A 23,014-nucleotide genomic window follows, 5' to 3' on the forward strand; every position below is an offset into this window, starting at 1 on the left:
TAGGACCCTTCAGTTCCATGTGAATCCCAACCATTACTGAAATCATAGAGCAGGAAACCATTTCAGTCAAGGAGCTTGTGTGAATCTCTTTCCACCCTTTATCTACTACAGTGGTCTTATTAGAGGGCTTGGAAAACAAAAACAAAACCTCTGAACTACATTTAATACATATAGATTAAGTCAGCCCTCATACTTCTCTCTCATAATAATTGTTAATGCTCACATAATAAGATTTTGTAGCAAGTAATTGTTTTGCAGCACCAAAACCAATAAAGAACCTTGTGACACCTTCAAGACTTAAAACTTTTATTCTGGCATAAACAAGCTTTTGTGGACTGCAGCCCACTTCAGCAGATGCAATAATAAGATTTGTTTCCCAGCCCTAGTGTAGTCTTTCTTTGATCCCTTTTCAATGTTTTCTTTTTGAAATGCAGGTGTCATACCTGTGTATAGAGTTTCAGCAGTGTGCTCTCCACAGAAAACACTTTGCTACTTCTTAATAGATCCCTTTATCCATTACAAAAGGAAGCCTGTTATTCCCTTTTAAGTTGCATCCTTGCTCCTGAAACCCTCCCCTTGGTATAGGTAAGGAGAATAAAAGGATGCCTATACCTCCAAGCTGTCTCCAGAGTTAGATGGAGGCTAATGGAGCCTGGACCATCAATAATTTGAGAGGCAACTAAAGAACAACAACCTCCTTTTGTCTGTAGAACAGACATGCACCAAGAGGTGCTCAGCCAAGCAATAGCCGACTAATTAACTTCCTTCCCTCCCCCTTCACTGCTGGGTCTCTTCAGTGGCCAGTTATGCAGCCTTTGCAACCCTGCATCCCTCATTAACATCAGAGGGTGATTGTGCTACTTTAGTAGCACTGAGGTGCACTGAAATGCTTTAATGTGGATCTAGCTGTAAATGCTAGTAGCAGGTAGAGTCTTTGTTTGACTGACAATTCACTCATCAGGGTTTCTCTTAAAGGAAGAATAAAACTGGTGGAAGATCTTAAAATTTTGGAGAGGTGCTGCAGTATGGTTACTACATTTATATTCCCTCCCCAAGAGCTTAAGGCATCATATATTGTTCTTACTGTCTTCATTTTTATCTGCCCTACAACCCTGTGAGGTAGGTTAGGCTGAGAGAGGGTGGCTCGTCCAAGCTCACCCAGTGAACTTTGCGACTGAATGGGGATTGAACTCTGAACTCCACACACCTAGCCTTAAACGCAGACCACAGTTCTGTACCACAGTGCCTGATCTTTCCTCGTGTTTTTTCAAGCTACCTATTCTTATCTGGAGCTTATTGTCATGACTGCCTTACTCAGAGCCCCTTTGAAGGCCTCTTTGCGATGGTGAAACCCAAGCTAATGTTGCTACCAAGAGCAATCTGATCTCTGCAAACACAAGGATGACAAGCTGTGCTCCCGGGGGACAGATGCTGACATCTACTGTGTCATTGGTTGCTACCTTTATGGCAGGTATCCAGTTCTGCTACCGAGCAGTTTGACAGGAAGCATGAACAGCCCTTCCCATTCTCAGTGAAGGTTTTCAGACAGATCGAGGGAAGTCCTTAGCACAGTACATAGTTCACTGCCATACGCGTTAGTGATGGCGTTAAAGGGGCATTGGACAAATTCATGGAGGGCAGGCCATCAACAGCTACTAGTACAGGAGGCTATGTGCTACCTCCAGAATCAGAGGCAGTAGGTCTGAATGCATCAATTGCTGGGGAGCATGGATAGGATGGCACTGTCACATTCATATCCTGCTTGAAGGATCCTGTGAGTGACTTGTTGACCACTGTGTGGATGGAATGCTGGACTGGGATCCTTGGTCCAATTCAGCATATCAGTTACATACACACGGTCACCTTCAGATGGCCACTGGGGCTGCTGTTACAAAAACATCACCAGGCTAAGAAACAGTCTTAAGGAGATGAAGCTTAGCAGTCATCTGCTGCAAACCAGCCAGAGCACTTTAGGAAAACCTTCTGTGACTCAGGTTGATTTGCTTCAATTCTACAGAATCTTAGGCATGTTTCAGTGCAATTCTTTTTAAAATAAATACAAATCCAATAATTTCTTTGCTCCTTTTTGTGTTGGCAGCAATAGAAGGAAACAGATACACACTCCTTAGCAAACAGACAAATGTCAAAGGACATCAGGGAATCAGGGCGGTATCCTCTCCAACTTTGCCTTTCCTAGACACACTCTCTCTCTCTCTCTCTCTCTCTCTCTTACGTATTTCCTTTCCCAGCTCCTTCTATAGCTACTGATCTTGTTGGGATGAAGCCAAACAGACACCTGATCTAAGCCTAGTCAAGGCGTCCCTGTGGCTAGTATGGGCCTGTCCCCTTTGTCACCCCAGAAGAGGGTTGGCAGGCCTCAGAGAAGCACAAAAGAAGATTAATGTTCCCCAAGTGGGCGGGCGCCTGGTAAAGGGTAGCCGTCGGTGCCAAAGTGGTAACAGCTGATCTGGCCATTCTGTACTTCCTCCCCTTCAGACTTATCTTACTCTCTAGAACTCTCCTATTCCACCTCTCCAGTTCTGCCAGGCTCCTTCGGCCCTGAGGGCTTTGAGAGGTGAGGTTGTAGCTCATGGAGAAGGCCTTCAGGTTCAGTCCCAGCCCAGCTAGGCAACGATGAACTTGGTGGACAAGGGTCTTTCCACCCAGAGGAGCATCTGCCTGGCATTTTGCAACCCATGACCCACCCGAGTTCCTTTTCTTCAGTGGGCACAGCAGGATTTTGCATCCATGTGAGTGACTGCTCAGTGCATCCAGGCTGCCTTTCCCTGCCCCTCCCTTTACTCTGCACCCCTCCTGCAGCACCTTTTCTCCATTCTGAGCACGTGCATTGGTGAGTGTAACTTACCTGCACATCCCACTTTTCTAAATATCAATAAAGATAATAATGATGATGACACTGCAGTATTTCAGAATTCCTTACTTTCTAATGGCTCCTACATCTGCTAGCTTGCCACTTCATTTCTCAGCAAATATGACTACTGAAAGCGGGGCCTACTGGCAGGAAACCGAGGGCAGGCCCTCACTCAAATTCCCTCCTTTCACATCACAAAGCTGTCTCACTGTTACTGTCTTCCTGTGACACTGGGCTTTTGTGGAAAGATCTGTTTCTCAAGACCTCACTGTGATACTCTCCTTGCACGCCAAGACCATGGAACAAATATGGCCCACTTGCCGTCTTTATCTTGGCTCCACCCACTGCTGGCTTCTGGCCCTCAAGAGTGTCTCTGAAAGAAAAAGGCCATTGGGCTGAAAGAGATTCAGCTCCCCTGCTCAAGACAGTCACTAGCGAGGGTGGCATTCTGCATTCCCATGACAGGTCTGTCCCCTTCTCAATCAGTACGGAAGACCTCTGAGTAGATCTGTTCTTTGGCTGGTGATAGGCTCATGAGCACACAGCTGGGCTAGGGTGATAATATCCAAGCTATTAGTCTCAGCTCCTCAGCTGCTCTCAGCTAACCACGTGAGGCAGCAGAATATCAATCTAGCTGGTTCCTCATCAGATCCCAGCGCATGCTACTCGATTGTTGTCCCTCTGAGTGTTTCCCAGCACATCTGTGCTTATTACGAATGGTGCAGTCTAATTAGTTAGGAGCCAGTTTGCAGTGCCCCAGGAGGATCTGGGTGTGCTGTGGTGGCTTTTAAAAGCTGTTATACCTTAAGGAAGATGATTGCAGGAAGGAACAGCTGCCTTGGATATGATGTCATTAGAGCTAGACATTTTATTAGCCACAGAGTCTAACCAGGTGTTGTTCCAAACCACTGAGGGTGTAATCCTATGCATGTTTAGACAGGTTGGACACTTCCCAGCATTCCTCAATCAGCAGTGCTGACTGGGGAATGTTGGGAGTTGTATAAACTTATTCTGTCAAAATATTTATAGGACTGCCTCCTTAATGCTGTAATCCGCACTTAGAGTTCTGTGCTTCACGAGGAAGGAAAAGATGAACACCAGGTTGCCTGATTCTAAACTGTTTGATCTCACAGAGAGCTTGGACTTATACCCCTATCTGGGCAACAGAGCAGTCTCTTCAGCCAGTTTCTGCTTCTCAGACCTCCAGCTTCCTTCAGCCCCAGCCACTGATCACAAAATCTCTAAGCTTGAGAACAGAACCTGCAGAAAAACTTGGATGCAGTCAGACACCCACTGGCCAGCAAGTTCCAAATAGTGGACTGGCACATAACCTTTGGGTTACAAGAACCTAGCAAATGAATCAGTAGGCTGCAGCATTTGTCTGTTTGGAAAGATGTAAAGATGACAGGATGATTTTACATTCTGGGTTATGTGACAACAGCACCTGAAGGGAAGCAAGATTCCAGTGCTGCATCTCTCCAGATAAGGCCAGAGATGGATCATAATTTTGTAGAAAGATGTGTACTGATAGGAAATCCAGAGGTGTGGTAGAGAAATATTCTTGAAAATGGTATACTCCTGCTTCCTCCAACTTGATTGCAGCCAGGTGTGTTGTATAGCCATTAGCAGGGAATTATGGGAATTGATGTCCAGCAATCTGGGAAGCACTAGGTTGGGAAAAGTTAATACGCACTCTCATTTCTTTTGTCCCACTCTCGGTCCTGGTGTCAAATAGATTTTGTTGACCTTTGAAGCTCTACCAGAATTGCTGATCCTGTATGACTGAGGACAAGAGTAGGATACCCCAAGCAACGACGCTTCTTTCATCCCACATTCAACATCCTTTAACATTCAGTTTATTTTGTGACTCTTCAGTCTGTGTTTGAAGACTATAGTTCAAAAAGATGCTGGCACAAATGTCCTCTATTACTGTTTTCTGGCAGGGGAGCAGAGAAAGGATGAGGAAATGTGGAAAGACTGGATTTGGGCATGAGTCTGCAAATATGTCTGTAAAGTTTCTCCTTTGAACAAAAGACAAAAGAATGCATGTTCTGTCCACTGCCCAGCTGGTTTGGGAATGTAATGGGTACCAATGCGCTCCACCTACTAATCCAGTGTAATGTGTATGGAAAAAATGCAGATATGCTTCCCTGCAGATGGTTGTCCTGATGGACCCTATGGAAGATCCTGATGATGTGCTCCGTGCCAACCGCTCAAGAGAGAAATCCTATATGTTTGATGTGGCCTTTGATTTTGCTGCTACACAGGTAAGGGGCCCAAGCAGCCATGCTTGCTTACCAAGGACCCTAACTCAAAGTCGACAGGATGTGGCAGGTATATGTGACAGTGATCTGTCTTATTTCAAAATGGAAAGTTGTGAAGGGAGACTGAGAATTTAGTCAGAGGAAGGATGGGGAGAAATACATTTTACTCTGTGAGGTGTTTTCTGTTCCAAATCACGTTTTCCATGCTGGGGAAATTTTGCAGGCATCATTCCTGCTAAAAGTAGAAAAGTGAGTGGGGAACTATCCAGGGAGAAAGGTTTAAACATTGAAACCTTCCCCCACCCCATTGTTGCATCTTTCCCAATTGCAGCTTCCCATAGCTGGTTTCATTGGAAGAGCTATTCAGGAGGGTGTTACACGTGTCTGCCATGTAATGTCTGGTTCAGCTCTAAGGCACTTCTGTAATCCCAGCCTCCCTTTCCTGCTTGTCTCAGGTGTAGTACCAGGTGGCAGACGGGATGTCTGGGCCAAGCCACAAGCTCCAGTTTCACCAGCTCCCTTTCAAACTAATTTGCACATTCGAGAGAAACTGGAGCTCCTTGAGAGAGATCTGTCACTCCTCTGCCAGTTGTTCTCCTTGAGTAAGACACTGGGAAGGAGGCTGGGGTGGCGAAGATCAAGGAGGGAAATTTTATGGACCAAGGAGCATAAGTGGCTGACAGTGCATGTCCAAGCAGATGCCTTAGGTTGGGTGGGTACAACCATGCAGCAATTAATCCCCATTGCTCAGAGCATGATGGCAGAGAAGGAACACTGAATTCTTGGGTGCTGTGAGCACCTTTGCCCCGACTTTTTGTGAATCTGTAACAGTACTGTCAAAATGGCATGTTCCTTGGACTGTAAAGTGAATTCTCCAAGAAGGTATGAGCAGTTGCTACTAGAGGCAAGACTGCACATACAGAGAGAGGGCGGGGGGCAAGTCCCTTAGCCAAGTTGCTATGCTGCAGGTCCTTTTTACAAGAGTTTAAATTCTATGGATGTTGTGGTCATCCATAGAATATGTATTACCCAGTTTAGGTTAAAAGTGAATATTCCCAGGACCAAAATGTTTGGAGCTGCTTTTTCTGTTAACGCTTTCCCAGATAGGACACAAGGTCAGTGTAAAAAAAAAAAAAAGGGAAGGAGATACCTGTTTGTTTTAACTTGACAATGGCCAGTGATAATTCACTTTTCTGCTAACATGCAGAAAAGAAGAAAGGAGTTAGGAAGATTTTGATGAATCCCAAATTCATGTTTGAGTTGAGAAAAAATAGTGTCTCTGGTCGTTATAAAGGTACAGCAGTGAGCATTCCTTCGAAGTTCTTGCTTCCTGTACAAGCAAAAGTAATACACTAAGCAGAAGCTGGTAGGACCAGGCCAAGATAGTGCACTGTGCCAAGAGTTTAGGGATGCATCCAGGCCTTCTCTGTGCTATTAAAAACAATACTGGTGCATGTTTGACCTTACTAAAGGAAGCAAGATGAGTGGCTACATGAGAAAGAGCCTTCTTTGTTGTGGTGTCTCACTTCAGCCTCCCCAAAAGATTCATCTGGTGCCTTGGTTGTAGTGTTCTGGTGCCTAGCAAAACCATTTTTTTATCCCAGGTGTTTTAAAGAATCCATTCTAGATTTGTATGTCTGTTTCATTTATTCTTGAGCTGTTTGTTGTTTTGCATTGCATTGAATCTTTGCATTGTATTTTATATTTTAATAATTTCAGTAGTATTTTGGTCTTTTAACTGTTTGTAATCCACCCAAAGAACAGGTGTTATTGGCTGGATATGGAATGTAATAAATAAAGTAATAAATAATTCTCAGGTTGCACACTGCAGCATCGGCATCCCTAAAATGCAGGTTTCCCAAGACTTCACTTGAGAAGATTCCGCCTCCAAATAGAGAGTTAGAAACAGAGAGTTTGAAAGATCATTGGAAACTCTGAAGAATTTAATTGTTCATGATAATGAGACATTTCTTGAAATGCATCGGCACACAGAAAACAGTTGGAATTAAATCTTGCAGCTGTCTGGTTTTGTTTAGCTTTTACAGCTGCCTTTTTATTTTCTGTTAGACTTGGGTCCCTGTTTGTTTGTTTGTTTGTTTGTTTTTGCAGTGCACCAATCTTTTTTCAGGGCAACTTGTTTAACAGTCAATTAAAACAACATCGTACAGTACCAGAAAAGTGCAAAAAAGTAAAACATCAGGTAATGCAGCATAAAACCAGTTCAAATTAATAGCTAAGCTATTCTGTCTTGAGGAATGCTCAGTGTCTGTAGGAGAACTCACCACGATAGTATTTGAGCAGCTCTGCCATGCAGTGTTTGGCTTTAGAGCAAGTTTGTAGCTCAGCAAACGAGCTGGTAGTGGTAGAGGATTTGTTGATATTAGCTTCTTCAAATTTAGAGTATTTGCCTTCCTGGAAACAAACGGATTCATTGATACCCTCATTTTCTTATTTCCCCCCGCAGGAGATGGTTTATCGTGCCACCACCAAAGGCCTCATCCAAGGTGTCATCTCTGGCTACAATGCTACCATTTTTGCCTATGGCCCCACAGGTAAGAGAACTGGCTTAGCTCTGAATGTGAGGCACCTACGCGCTGCAGTGTGCTTTTGTGACAACCAAGCTCTGGATGCTGTAAGCATAGGCAGTTTTAGTTGTACACAAACCCCAGAACAGCTACTTCTGTTGTGGATAGGTATCTGCATTCTCTCTGTGTGAGGTAAAGTAGGATCAAGGGAAGACATCTTTAGACTAAACCCCTGGTTCAAACTCAGTAGGATTTGGGCTTTTTTTTTTTTAAAGGACCCATTACTTTTTAGAAAATGAACCTTCATTTGATTAACAACAGATCAACAGCAGGGGGTTGGACCCGATGGTTTTCATGGCCCCTTCCAACTGTACTATTCTATTATCTATAATTCTGTGATTCTGTGGAGAAAGAAATAGGTGTAAATGCTCTATTATTCAGTCCCAGAACAAAGTCACATGCATACCATGCCCTCATCTTGCTCCAGTGTAACTCATTCAGCCCATTCCCTTCTATTCCAGAAAACCAATTTCAGAGACTCGCCTGCCTCCAAAGTACATTATTATTCCCCATAGTTCATCTCTAACTATTCTGAGCACAAAAGCAAGAGAACTGAATGCCCAGAGAGCCAGTCACTTCCTCTACTTCGGAGGCAAGCAACTTGTGGCTTTCCTGATATTTTGGCATACAAGACCCATCAGCTATAGGGATGATGAGAGTTGTTGGCCAAGATTTCTGGAAGGGCAGTTTATCTGCCCCTGTTCTAGTTTACCTTATGGTAGTTTTCAGTGTGTTAAGAAATTACCTCTGTTGGAAAGTGAACCACAGAATTTATTTAAAAGGCAAATGTAAGATAAGCATTCCAACTTTTGATGGCCAAAGACGGAAATACGTTCCCTAGTTAGCAAACATTCCTTCTCCTTTCAATTTCAGGCTGTGGAAAGACCTATACGATGCTTGGCACAGACAATGAACCTGGCATCTATGTGCGGACACTCAACGATCTCTTCCATGCTATTGAGGAGACCAGCAATGACATGGAGTATGATGTGTCCATGTCCTACTTAGAGGTGGGTCTCTGCTTGGATCCAGGGATCTGGATGTGTGAGTGAGAGTAGGGAAGAGAGAGAAAGCGAGGGAAAGCACAGGTGGATGTGGTATTTGCTTTTTTGTCTCCCGCACATCGGCACACAACCAGTTTTGAGGAGCGCTCCAGTCGCAGCTGCACCCCACATTGTTTTGTTCTTTAGATGTGTGCAGGAAAGCAACTGGTGAAGAGGCTGACACACACGTGTGCAATGTGCAAACAAAGGTGTGGGTCTGGGATGCACAAACGACTGATATCCCTAAAGCTGGGCTGCCAGGAGCATCTCGAGCTCATACTTATTTGCATATCAGAGTGTTGTTCCCTTCTTGCTCCTTTGCCTTTAAAACAGGGGCAGGAAAGACTGGAAAGGAAGTAGCCATCACAAGAAAAGCACATTCGTGTCTTCAATCCTGCAGTTGTCCAGCTGTTCCTGCCTCCCCCCACCCCATAAGCTGTCACTCCCCTGACACCATCCTCCATCATCCTTTCTCCTTTTATGGCTGCTTTACACCATACTGTGCAGAGATAATCACCTTGGTGACACATCAGAGCACAAGCTAGTATAATATTGACAAAGGTTAGCAGCTTGCAACAAGCAGCCACCTGGCAACAAGGGCAGGAGTAAGCGATGGGCCAGGGCAGGCAAAGGAATGAGAGGCCCTTCCTGCTTTTCCCAAGACAAAACTGGAGCGGAGGAGTGACCTCCCATCCCATCCTCTGCCAGCTCCGTCTCCTTTCTGTGGCATCCCAGCTCTCAGCCTCCTCTCTCCTTCCCCTAAATCTCTCCAGGATTAATCAGAAATTAGGCCAGGGAAGCCACAGTGTTCAGAGAGCCCAGGCTGGCTGAAGGGCACCATGGTTGCTCCAGGCTGACCACTAATGTGACTGAACCTTCGGTGCCTCCTCCAAGCTCGTTGTCCGTGCGCCTTGGGGAAGAAACTGGATGACAAAGAGAGAGGGCCTCACTGCAGCCCTAACACTGATTGGATTGATGAGATTCCCACTCTTACGGCCAGTGCCAGGAATCCAAGGCCGTCACCACTGATTCAGAGGGAGGCCTCGTAACGAGTCATGGCCAACCGTGGCTTTCCAGCTGGTTGGTCTGTTCGGACGAGACGTTCAGGCAGTATGTCACCCTGTTTTCTTATCTGTGACCCAATAAGCAGCTGCTGAGGCCCCATTAGGAAGGGGAAGAGAAGAACAAAGGGCAACGCGGGCTGCCATCACGGCTCTGCGATTGTGCTTCCAAGAGTTTGGGGCACTGGCACTCAGTGGGTTTTATCCTGCTAACAGCCCATGCTGTGGTCACAGGAAGAACAAGTGCAGGGCAACTCATGCACCAAAAGTGGCTCAGGGGGTAACATCCTAGCAGCCCCTCCATTGCCAAATCCACGTCCCATTGTTCCTTATGGTAAAAAGGAAAAAGAAGAGAAGAGAAGAAAAAAGGGCACATGTGCTGGACAGGCAGAACAAAGAAGCCATCAGTCGGCACGTATCCATCGCACTCCATGGCAGCTTTTCCAAATGCGTTGGACTGCAGCCACAGGCTGGCTCAGGGCGGGGGAGTTGTAGCCAAGCACATTTGCAGAGCACCAGATATACCTGGATTGCAACTGTTAACTCTCTCTAAGGAAATCGGGCTGCCAGTGATGTCCTTGGGGTGCTCTCTAGAACCATAGATCAGCTTGGGTGCTGGAAATGTTCTTAGGTCTTACTTGGTTGTTATCCTGGTGATGTGGCTGCAGGGTGAAGCAGCACCTGCTTCCCCTCTCTTGCTAGCTGAGTTTCAACCTCGTAAGCATTTCCATCCTTCTAGTCTCTGTGACCGAGACCCTGACAGGCAAATGCACGAGAAGCCGATAGCCATCCCTTTCCAGAAGCAGCCAAAAGGCAGCTGAGGCTTGCCACAGAGCCTCAGCTGCTGTCATGGGCATCTACTCCCTTTCACCTCACTAGATCTATAATGAGATGATCCGGGACCTGCTCAACCCTTCCCTGGGCTATCTGGACCTCCGTGAAGATTCAAAAGGTGTCATCCAAGTTGCCGGCATCACTGAAGTGTCCACCATCAATGCTAAGGAGGTGAGTGAGAATAAACCATTGTATGCAAGTGGCGAAGAAAGCCATACATGCCTGCAGCCTAGTGATCCCAATTACCAAGTGTGTGTTCTACCTGTGTACTTTTTAGAGTGGCTGGTTGGGAACTGTTCTGAGTGAAGGTCCAAATCCAGCCCATTGGATTGAAAGAAGAGGCACCCTAGGTCAGACTTAGCCCAGGTTAAGGTCAGACTTAGCCCAGGATCTATCTAGCCCAAGTTCTAGTCTCCTGGTGTGGCCAGGGCAGCATGGTTTGTCCTTGTCTGTAGGAAAGCTTCCAGTCTAGCATCCCCACATTGTATCCTGGTTAATGACCCACAAATTATCAGATCCTGTTTATTAAATCTGACATTGATGTGGTTTATTGCTAGCAATTTGAGAAGATAAAGCCAACCCAGTTTGTTTGTTTGTTTGTTTGTTCTGCAGCTTATTGCGAGGGTGAGACAAGTATTGAACTAGGAATAAGGCTGAGTTTATAATGGCAGTTCTTGTTTGCAGTGGAGATTTAATTTTTGAGGTGAAAGGGGAAACCATAGTCTGAGATGGAATAAGACCTGTTATTGTCTTCCTCTGGATATTGGTTAAGTGGAGAAAAATTAGCCCAGTACTGCATAGCAAGTATTAGTGCTCGGGTTTGGACAGAGAGCCAACTCCTATGCATGTTTACTCAGAAGTAATTCTCAGTATGTTTGATGATGCTTACTCCCAGATAAGTATGCATAGGCCTACAGACTTAGAAGACCTGGGGGTGAAACTGCTAATATGGACTCTTTTACCTGGTTTCTCCCTAGCTGAGAAAGATGGCTATTAAGGATTTTGTTTATCTGGTTTTTCCTTAATAGCACAGCATGATTTTGCCAACAAGAGACTGAGTGGTGTAGTAGGACATGGAATTGCAGAGCACTGTTGTCTTCTATGCCCCTCGAATGCTTCAGCATCCCAGGGCATGGCTCCTTTTCTTCTGCCCTGGACTCCAGTGAAAATTCCCATGAGTTTTACTTGGCTCAAGATGTCCTCTTTTGCTTCTCCTTGATGACTGTATCCTGGGGATCTCTTCACCCACCTTATGCCATCATTCTGTGGGTGGCAATCACTTTGATTTGTAATGTTATTGCTCTGGAAGGGTTCTGCATTGCATAAGCCAGGTTAAAACCAATAGCGGCTTCTCATGAACAAACCTGTTAAGTTGCTTAACACCCTGTCCTGTTCTCCTTGAGAGACCAGGGAGGGAGGAGGATTCTGGACTCCCACTGCTGGACTGCCTGTTCATCCCAATATTCCTGTAAAAGCAGAGTCTGCACTGGCTGCAGTGGGAAACCGCTGGACCCTCCAGGAGAAAAGGATCCTTTTCCCACTCTAGAAAGCAGAGAGGAGGGGAAGCTCTGAGATACCACACTAAAATACTCTCCCGTGAGATGAAAAAGTGAGGAATAGTCTCCTTACAAATCTGCCTTACGTGGAAATGCGCTAAAGGCCTGCTCCTTTTGTCTGGGCTCTTCCTCTTTCCACTGGCAGTTGCACAGAAATGCCAGAGCTTGAATAATTATCCCACTTGAACTGCACCCAAAGGTCTCCATGGGTGCTGGATGCTCTGTTCCTTCAGTCACTTCTCCTCCATGCAGATAATGCAGCTGCTGATGAAGGGCAATAAGCAGCGGACGCAGGAGCCCACTGCGGCCAACCGGACCTCCTCACGCTCCCATGCGGTGCTGCAGGTCACCGTGCGCCAGAAGAGCCGCATCAAGAACATCATGCAGGAGGTGCGCTTGGGCCGACTCTTCATGATTGACTTGGCTGGCTCGGAGAGGGCCTCCCAGGTAAGAGAAGAGGGGAGGCAGTTCTCCTTCTCACCACCCATGGCAGGAAGCAGGGAAGGAAATCCTGGCAAGGAGCAGCAGGCACCTGATCCAGAAGGGTTGGTGCAAGACCTCGGTCCTGAACCCTGGCCGACCCCTGCGGTCGACCTGAGAATGGGCAGCTTTCAGGTCTGTGGCCAGGATTACCCAGTTACTCCAACTTCAAGTCTACAATTGCAAATGATGAAAACAGTGATCCATGAAGGGGAAAAAACAAGCATTAATAATAATTAATAGCATAACAAGAAATCATGATGCTTATTGATAGTATAAAATTGATTAATGGCCCCTCCAACTCAGGGAGGGATAGAAAAGGGATGCAGTGAAAGATAAGGGTGGGCTACTAACAAAGGTCAGCCTTCAGAAAAAGAAGATCCCAGTTTTATTTATTTATTTCTCCACCACGCCACAACTGAAGTTCTCTGAGTTGCTCACACCAGGTTATAGATTTGCCAGATGCATTAAAAAAGTGGTCTGTGGGGTGAAGTCTGCTGCCATTCCAGTCTTTCAGAAGGGCCTGCCAGAACTCACCCGCCTAACTGTGCAGTTCCCATGTGGAGTCCATCTAAATGGCCCATTTGGAACAAGAAGTGGCAAAGAAACCAGCTTGGGACTGAAATCCTTTTGGAACTGCCTAGGATATCCTCACTTCAGTAAGCGGGACCTCCTTGAAGAAAAGTGTGTGTGTAACTATACACAAGTCAGACATGCACTTCCGAATAAATCCGCACTCAGGGCTGTCATGCTGCTGTGCCTCAGCTCTTCTCGCACAGTTGCGCCAACGGTGCCTTCTCCTTTGCCCGCCACTGTCCTGTCCTGCCCCAGCTTCCTCATTCCTCTGTTCTCACCTGAACCTGCACCACCACCCCATACGTCTGATTCACCTCTGCTTTCTTTTCTTTTCTGCCCTGCTTTGCATCTGTGAAGCCAAGCGACGTGCTGGGGATGCCGAAGGACACAGATTCCAGCCCACTCTTAAACTCAGAGTCAGGGAAAATGCCTCAATTCGTTGCATGCCTGGTCTTTGCTGGAACAATGACTTCATTCTTGTACCCATCCTACTCGCCTTCCCCCACAGACGCAGAACCGCGGGAAGCGCATGAAGGAGGGAGCTCACATCAACCGCTCACTTCTGGCTCTTGGCAACTGCATCAATGCTCTCAGTGACAGGGCAGGTGTCAAGTACGTCAATTACCGGGACAGCAAGCTCACCCGCCTTCTAAAGGTAGGCACAGCGGAAGGCAGGACTGCCAAGGGCAGGGCGCAATTGATCCGCATGGCGGAAGGTGGGCATGGCCTGAGTGGACCTGCCCACTCTGTCACATGATCTTCGGATCATAGAATGGCAGAGTCGGAAGGGGCCAAGAAGGCCACTGGGGCCAACACCTGCTGTTGCAGGCCACCAGTTCACACCATTCTGAAGCAAGCCAAACTCTGGGAAGAATGTTGTACCTGTGTGTATTAGAGAAAGGACTCCTAAAAGGGATTAAACATTTCAATTTTTTAAAATGGCAGCTCATGCCTTTGCCTGCCCTATACACATGCTTGGAAAAACCTGCCCCTTGTCTTGTGTGGAGCAGCATATGAAAGCATGCATCATTGGCTGTTGCTGGCAGGGCAACAAAGGGCAGTAGCAGGATGAAGGGAACACACAGGCCCCCTTTTTTGTTGTGAAAACATTTTACAAAGGCTGTTGGAGCAAAGCTTTAGGGTGCACACAACAGCACCTGCAAATTATTTTGGAGAAACGGGTACCAAAAGGGGCCTGTTTGTTCCTTTCCTCCCCAATTCCTCCCTCCTCTAGCAGCAGCGGCAGCAGCCCACCAAGCAACCTCTGGCCTGGCAGCAGTCGCAGCAGGGCATGATGCAGTAAACGGAGGTGCTGCACTGGCCGATCAAGGCAGAGCTGCACACCAGCTTAGATCCATGTGTTTCCCCACGTGGGAGAGTGATAGTGAGCCAGATTCATCAGGCACCACCTTGGGAGCACATAGCCAGTAAGGCTATGAACTGGCATGAACTGACTTGTACACAACGTTCCTCATCAGAAGGCAGCACTGAGGGAAGGGGCCTTCTCTCCCTGATGGGGCCCACCTGGCATGAACACTGATGCAATTTCAGTGCCAAGCTAAGGCTTTCGTCTTCCTCAAGTCATTTGGCAGCACATGGTGAGGTTTTCATAGAATAGTAGGGTCGGAAGGGGCTTATAAGGCCATCCAGTCCCATCCCTTGCTCAGCGCAGGACTCCAAGTTCAACCATCCCTCTCAGATGCCTATCCAGTTGCACTGTGAATGTCTCTAGTGTGGGAGAGCCCACAGCCTCCCTCAGTAACTGGTTCCATTGTCGTACTGCTCTAACAGTCAGTAATTTTTTTCTGATATCTAACCAGAACCTGGCTTCCTGTAACTAGAGCCCTTTATTTAGTGCCCTGCGCCCTGGGGTGATCAAGAAGAGATCCTGCCCTTCCTCTTTGTGACAGCCTTTCAAGGACTTGCAGAGGGCTATCCTGTCTCCCTTCAATCTTCTCTTCTCAAGAATAAACTGGCCCAGCTCTTTCAAGCTTTCCTCACAGGACTTTACTTCTAGTCCCCTGGTCATCTTTGCTGCCCTCCTCTAAACTATTTCCAGTTTGCCTGCGAATTTTAAATTGGTCTTGATTTTTTTTCTTAATGATTATTTTAAATGTGTGGGTTTTATAATGCATTTATAAGGTTTAAATCTTTGTTAAGTAACCAAAGGGCTTCAGCTACTGGGGAATTTAGAAATGGAATAGAATGAAATAGACTGATGAAGAAATAAGCATCGCACTGCTCCACCCCCCTTATTGGCCACGCACCCCCCAAGGGCAGTAAACAGATTGGTTCAACTTGTTGCCATTCTCACTTTCTAGAAAATACTTCGATTTATACTGGGGTGTGGTTGCAGCCACAACTGGCCAATGCACTGCTTTCCTTTACTGTGTGCCAGAGTTTTGCCCTATTGTCATTGCTGCCTGTCTGTGGGGTTGTTTGAGGGCTGCCCCAAACTGCTGGGTTCTGGGCCTTTGCCTTAGAGTCCAGCCCTAGCAGTGCCACTGTGAGCATTACAAGAGAAGAAATCTTGGAAGGACCATTTTCCCAGTATGTTGTGGCTATGGGCCCTCAAGGGGTCTCCAACTTCTCTGAGAAAAAAACAAGCAGTGGTTAACAAAGGAAAAAGATTGATTTCAAAACACATCAAGCAAAGTAAATATTCTTTCTGGGTACCTGAGAATATTCTCTTTTGTTTTCCGCCCTAGCTGTGCCACTGTGTAGTGTGTGGGGTTTTGCGGGGAGACAAAGAAATTTTGGTTTTTGGTTGCAGCCTAATATTCACTGTGACATATAGTTCTGTCCTTCGTGCTTGTGTATTAGGAATCAGATAGCCCCAAATGTAGATCATCTGGGATTACAAGGCTATAGTTACCTGCTGTCGTTGTGTCTGGAGCATCGTGAGGCATGATGGGTATGCAAGGGGGCTTCGCCCGTTGCAAGCCTTGGAGTCCCAGGACCTTGGATAGCTCCATGCAGACAACTCTCCTTTGATGCCTCATGGACCGATAGGACTACCCATACTGGACTCAACCACCCCTTTATTCTAAGGAGGGAGTGCTTTAGACCAGAACCAAGCACCCTCTCACTGGCCAGTCAACTCCCACCTTGTTGTGTTACCCACACGAGGGGGCAAAGGAGTTCATTTTCTCAAGAGAATCTGACTGAGGATCCCCAAGGTCCCAGCTTGGTCAGCTTTGGCGTAAGGATCACTTGGCTGTCCAGCTCAGGCTTGGCATCAAGACCTGAGCCTGGGTTTGGCACCTCCATGTTCTTCCTAATGCAGTCAATTCCTTCTCCTCTGACTGCCGCCAAGTTTCCAGTGTGTGAGCCCTACGTTAAGCTCTACAGCCTTGCTCTGTTATCCCAGGACTCATTAGGTGGGAACAGCCGGACAGTCATGATTGCTCACATCAGCCCTGCCAGCAGTGCCTTCGAGGAGTCGCGCAGCACCCTAACCTATGCTGAACGTGCCAAGAGTATCCGCACCACGGTATGATCCTGCACTCCCTGTGCTTGCTTTCCTCATTCTCCTGTTGATCTAGAATTGTGACTTCCCTTTTATACATTGGGTTAGACAGGATCTGTAGTCTTTTATATGGATGAAGCTGATCCTTCAGTCCTGATTATGCACTTCAGATACTCATGTCAGGCACGTAAATACTTGAATCCAGTCTTGTATTTAAGAAATTGCCAGATAGCCACAAGCAACACGGAAATCCATGCAGACCAGTTATTCACAGTGGGCTGTCAAAAGGTCTGAGTTTTGTCTTCAAAAGTGCTGGAATACCCTTGACTTTTCCTCTCACATCTCAGGGTTTAAGGGACTATAACTTCAGTTGGTCCCGAATGTGGCATTGAAGATATTAGTGTATTTTTGCTCATGGGATCATATCACAGCAGCTTTGCACAGCTACACTGCTTACCAGTCTTTACCTGTGCAAAGTCGAAAGCACCAGTGATTCTTTTTCAATGTGAAACAGCTTGGGTCCAAACTGTCTTGGGGATCACCTCCTCTCATGCCAGCCTGCTCATACCCGAAGGGCTGCTGAAGGGCTCTTCCTGTATCTCACAGCAAAAAGGAGGCTTGGTCAGTGGGGACAAGAGGAAGGGACTTCATTGCTCATTCAGGCACAGTTGGCTCCCACTTTTGCTCTTTTCACCAGTTAGTAAGAAGGTTTTTGTTCCAGCAACTGGGTAGAGGATTCCCTATCCAAAGTTTTTGTTTCAATTGCTGAACCCATGTTTTCTCTCTGTGATTCATATGGAATGTTCCTGCATCTTATAAAAGGTTTCCATTCTCATTAGTGGCCCTGAGTGGTCCATAAGCACAAGGCAGACAAATAAATAAACGACAGATGCTGCAAACTTCATGTCCTGTCAGCATTTATATCCATCTCTCTCTCTCTCTCTCCCCCTCTCTCTCCCTCTCTCTCTCTCTGTGCATGTGTGCATATTGGCAGGTGAAGCGTAACCTTCTTAATGTCTCCTATCACATCGCCCAGTACACAAGCATCATTGCTGACCTCCGTAGCGAGATTCACCGGCTGCAACGCAAGATCGAGCAGCAAGAGCCACGCCGGCTGCGCCCTGACATCCGTAGTATCCAAGGTAGAAGGAGCAAGGGATGGCCTGGGGGTCAATATATGGGGGATTATGCCAGTTCAGAAGGAGAAGGCTGTCTGTGGCTTCTGGGCATGATGTCCACACTGCCTCCAGGATCGGAGTCCGCGTGCTGAGAGACAGCCACAGAAAAGGGCTCTTGCCCCCATGCCCTGCTTGAGATGGGCTGCTAAGAATGGTGGGCCATTTTGGGAAACAGGATGCTGAACCAGGCAAGCCTCTGGTCTGATCCAGCAGGGCCCATCTTACGTCTTTGCAGTGGAACCTTGGCTCACAAATGCCTCAGTTCACGACCAAATCAGGTCGCAAACAGAAATTTAAGAAAAATGTTTACTCGGGTCGCGATCTCTGCATCGGGTGATGATCTTGATCGCACCCATCTCCCCCCCAGCGCACCCGCGAGCGCACCCACCTATGGCTGCAATCACGGTTGCACTCATGCAGGGAGCATGGGGGTGATCGCGGTCATGCCGGGGGTGGGGGGGAGATGGCCTCGATCTTTGTTGTTCTTTGTCACTTTGGTTCAAATTTTTGTGATTAAAAAAATAGTTACAGAATGGATTAACCATATTTACATTGAACATTATGGGGAAATTTGACTTGATTCACGACCAATTTGGGTCACAATCATAGTCGTGGAACGGATTAAATTCATGAGCCAAGGTACCACTATATATTATAAAGTGTGTTATGGGGGACAGGGGGAAATTGGGTTGGTTGAAGCCCCCAAACATATTTTGAAAACTGCAGGTCATACAGTTTATACTTCAAACTCAAAAGGACCCCACTGACAGATAGGCTTGGTAGTACATCAAGACATTTTGGAGAAAGTGGATACAAGTGGTGAGATACAGAATTTGGTTGCCCTAGAACAGTGATGGAGAACCATTTGGAGACCGAGTGCCCAAACTGCAACCCAAAACCCACTTATTTATCGCAAAGTGCCAACACTGCAATAAAACCTGAATATTGATGTTTTAGGTTAGAAAAAACAACTCACAGTCAGTCCAAGCAAATGTGTATATATATCTTTGGCAGTGCACTGATTGGCCATGCAAAAGGTTGGAGGAGTCGTGGCTAATGAGTCCTTTCAGAGCATGTGCATGGCCCCCATGTGCGCTGTTATCCGATGCTCAGCTGCTGGGCGATGCTGGGGCGACTTGGCTCACGTGCCGACAGAGGGGGTTCTGCGTGCCCAGTGTGACACGCGTGCCATAGGTTCATCGCCACTGCCCTAGAAGTACTTTGGAGGAAACAGAAAAAGAATATGTAGCTTCCTGTCTCTCTCTCCTCTCTCTTTCTCTCAACATTTTTGCATCTGTTGAAAGCTTCTTCTCCCCCTACCCTTGCCCACGGTGCATCTCAGCTGAAGTGCAGCTCCACAGGAACCCCTTTGAGAGGCAGGAGATGGACCAGCTCCGGCAACAGCTGATCAGCACCTTTCGGGAGCAAATGGATGTGCGGCGCCACCTCATGGAGCTGGAGAACAATTACATGGAGATCCAGATTGAAAGCTCCCGCCACCTGCTTACCATTGCCGAGTAAGCCGAGGGCCAGGGCAGGCAGGGCATGTTCCAGGGCCTCTGGAACAGCCCTGTTCAAATCCTCAGGGTCAGCCTGCACTGGCTCCTAGGCTGTCACTGTCTTGTGACGGGTAGGAGAAAAACATGTGTGGGTGCCCTTATTGCCTGTCTGCTGACAAGCCCTGGTCCTGATGCATGCCTTCCATCTTCCTTCTCCCCACCACCCTGCCCACCTGCCCTGCCCCACGCTGCAGCTGGGAGCAGGAGAAGGCCCGTCGGGATCAGAAGTGGCGAGAGGAACAGAGGAAAGAGAGCTACAGCAAGGATGAGAGCGAGAAGGACTCTGACACCGGTGATGACCTGTCAGATGTGCCAGAACCACCGGAGGTGACCTCAGCGCGGGAGCACATCGCCACCCTGCTGGGGGAGCAAGATAAGCTACATAAGCAGAAGGTGTCAAAACCCACAGCGATTGAGGGGTGTCCGCTAAAATGGGGAGAGGAGGGAGCCCAGGATTGCTGCCGCAAGGCTATGGCCGCATGGGTGGGGTGAAGGCGTCACCTCTAGCGTAAACTTTGCTGTGCCTGCTGGCCCCGTGACCTTGCGCAACTCTTCTCTGTGCCAGGCAGAGCTGGAGAGGAGGTTCTGGGAAGTCCGGCAGCGTGGGCACCGGCTGGAGGAGGCCTTGCCGTGGCGCATCAGCTCGGAAGAGCAGCGGGAGGTCCTGAGCCTGCTGTGCAAAGTCCACGAGCTGGAGGTGGAGAACACAGCCATACAGTCCGGCGCCCTGCTCAAGGACAACCTCATCCGCCACCAGGAGCGGACCGTGCGCCGCTTCGAGCGCCACCGCAGCCTCTGCCACCGCATCATCCACGAGCAGCGGCAGGTCATTCACGGTACGGCCCCCGCTGCCACTTGCCGGCGTTGCCCTAGCGCTGTGCCCCCAGTCGCGCGCTGCCAGAGTCATGCATTCGTGTGCGGCAGAGTGCTGTCAAGGTGGAAATCTGCTCCCACAGCCCATCTCTCTCCGGAGCATTTTCAAGCTCCATGAGACTCGGAGTGGCCCTTTCTGTTGGACGAAATCACTCCACCCACTGCTCTGTGGCAGGGTGCAGTGCTGCGAGGTGCAGCTTGATGCCCTGACTCAGACCGATGGTGCCAAGGCAAGAGGCCCATTCTGAAGGTCAACCATGGCCTAGAACATTTACTGATTGATTGATTGATTGATTATTAGGCTATTTTTATCCCATCCAATACGGATCGCCTCTGGACGGCTTACAATATGATAAATGCCTAATAAATACATCAACCAATAACAAGATAAAATGCAACTGAGACCATTTCTAGCAGTGGTCTCTGTCTCCATCCCACTCAGGCCAGGGACTAAAACCGACACGCAACTGGAGTGTTTGCTCCTTCCATGGGTAGCCCTTCTTTTCTCTCCTCTCCCTGTCAGATTCTCAGCTGTGTGTGCCATCCCACCTGGAACAGCTGTATCAGACCTACCTGCACGAACTGGAGGAAGGTGGCTTAGACCGTGTCACCATCATTGACCGTGCGGCTGCTCGAGCCCTCAAGGTACTGCACAGCCCCCGGGTCTGAATCCAGCGCAAAACACATTGAGCTGCACTTGCATCCGCTTTGAAATGCTCACCTGGGCCACACTGTCTGCACCTTGCAGGAACCAAGGCCTATCAGCCTCCCTTTATGAAGGAAATGCCTGGTTTGGCTTTACCTTACCGTGTATTATTAACTAATCATATTTACATGAATTTTTAATGAACATTGTTACTAGACTTTCCTCTTTTTCCCTTCAGACACAATACAGATAAAATAAGAGGAGTGGGTTGGGGAGATGAGACCAAGTTGGCACACGTTGAAAGGTACCCATACTTTCTCATCGACACTCAAACACACATAAATCTCTAAAGTCTGCTGTCTGTGATGAGCTGTGTGTTGAAATACAGGATGGGCAGGCCACTGAAGAACTAAAGTGGTGGACTAAGACTTCCAGTTTAGAAGCTTAATTTATTTAGCTCTGGGGAGTCCTGTCAGAATCCACTTTGGTCAGCTGATAAATCCCAAAGTACAGGAAAGTAATATGGAAAGTCATGAATTTACCAAATTTAAGGATATTTCAGTGAAGTTTCCACTATAAAACGGATAGGCAGAAATACCTTCATCCAAACAGGATCCACTGCAGGACATGCCCAGATCCAACGAGGGAGAGCTATGGAATCAATACCAGAGCACAGATACCTGGCAGATATGGCCGTGCTTTTCCTGAAGAGATAGCCGGACTTCTCATGAGTACAGAACGGCAATTTGTGCTGTGTTTGTGTTTCAGTTCAAGAGGAGCATCATGCACAGAAGCAAGGGCAACCTCCCTTTGTTTCATGCACGGGACGTTCCAGTTCCACTGCTCTCTGTTGAGCTGCACATCAAGTGTAGCCTAGCCTCAACCCATGCAAGTTCAGACCAAAAAGCAACCTACAACTCCCATCGTGGGCTTTCTTCTGTCTACACACGCATCAGATTAGCCCCTTACTCATGTCCAGTAATAGTTCTTAATGCTACGTTGTAGCCAGTTTAATGGGGTGGAGGTTATATATGGTTATACAAGTTACATAACATGTATTAAGATATATCACTTAATATAGAATCTCTAGGCAGTTTGTGTAAAGCTAAAGCCTTGGGCTATTTGGACCTGGCCAGGCACTGCAGCCTTTCTGAGATCCTCACCAAGGCCAGGCCCGCAGGCAGAGGGGCTTTCTGACATACCCACCTTCAACAGAATTCAAATCAAAACAGAGGCAGCCCTCACAGTCCAGTCATCCTCACCTCTGCTTGGATCCTTGGACATATCGCTGCGTCTGAGTGGAATTGTCAGGAATAAATTAGAAGCTGGCGCCTGGAGGCACCAAGCAGTTTGTCCTGTTAGAGGAAAAGCTATGGATGGGTTTCCTAACGCTGTTACTATTCCCTCACAAAATCCTCCACAGGCCATCAGCTGTGCTTTTTCAGCAGAGAATGCCTCACAGAATTGCTTTTGCCTGTAACTGCAGACCGTCAAGTGTGTGCACTCTTGTCACCTGCAGGACACATCTGTGCCAAAGCTCCCTCCGCTCCCAGTGGAAAACATCCTGGACTCTGACCAGGAGAGTGTGAAGACGCTGGGCTCGGAGTCTCAGCAGCTGCCCTGGCGGGATCCCCGGAGGGGAGCCCTCCCTCCCCTCATCCCGGAGACTGACAGGTAAGATCCATTTGGGACCCCCTGCGCACGTGCCTGCTGTGGGTTGCAGGAGGGACGTCTCAATTTGGCCTTCCCCTCACAGCATACCAGGACTGGTGGGTCGCCAAGCCTCGATAGCAGGCTTCTGCACTTTACGGGTAAGCAGTCCTAGAGGGAAAGAGCACTTGTCAGCCAGAAAAAGGGGGAATGCACAAAAGGGCACAGGAAAGGCACCAGAATGCAGAAAATACACCATTGCCCCCATTCTGACCTGTCCTCTTCCTCGCAGCCTCGATTTTTTCTCTCTCGGTCCTCTCCCCAAGCACCCATGAGCCTTTCTCATCTCAGCCTTGACTCGCACCAGA

The 23,014-nt window shown here is 47.7% G+C and overlaps 1 protein-coding gene across 1 annotated transcript in view; it reads left to right on the plus strand.

Moving 5' to 3' along the window:
• KIF19 (kinesin family member 19) overlaps window positions 1-23,014 on the plus strand; it is a 41,434-nt gene that overhangs the window by 13,477 nt on the left and 4,943 nt on the right. The window contains exons 3-15 of the mRNA XM_044416942.1: window positions 5,029-5,139; window positions 7,601-7,688; window positions 8,595-8,731; window positions 10,705-10,830; window positions 12,468-12,662; window positions 13,780-13,926; window positions 16,642-16,764; window positions 17,735-17,882; window positions 19,261-19,435; window positions 19,672-19,870; window positions 20,043-20,313; window positions 20,874-20,995; window positions 22,516-22,670. Of these exons, the coding sequence (XP_044272877.1) occupies window positions 5,029-5,139; window positions 7,601-7,688; window positions 8,595-8,731; window positions 10,705-10,830; window positions 12,468-12,662; window positions 13,780-13,926; window positions 16,642-16,764; window positions 17,735-17,882; window positions 19,261-19,435; window positions 19,672-19,870; window positions 20,043-20,313; window positions 20,874-20,995; window positions 22,516-22,670 (1,997 nt within the window). The remainder of the gene's footprint in view (window positions 1-5,028; window positions 5,140-7,600; window positions 7,689-8,594; window positions 8,732-10,704; window positions 10,831-12,467; window positions 12,663-13,779; window positions 13,927-16,641; window positions 16,765-17,734; window positions 17,883-19,260; window positions 19,436-19,671; window positions 19,871-20,042; window positions 20,314-20,873; window positions 20,996-22,515; window positions 22,671-23,014) is intronic.

The sequence above is a fragment of the Varanus komodoensis genome, unplaced genomic scaffold (assembly GCF_004798865.1).
Source record: "Varanus komodoensis strain SLA01 unplaced genomic scaffold, ASM479886v1 scaffold84, whole genome shotgun sequence".
NCBI lineage: Eukaryota > Metazoa > Chordata > Lepidosauria > Squamata > Varanidae > Varanus > Varanus komodoensis.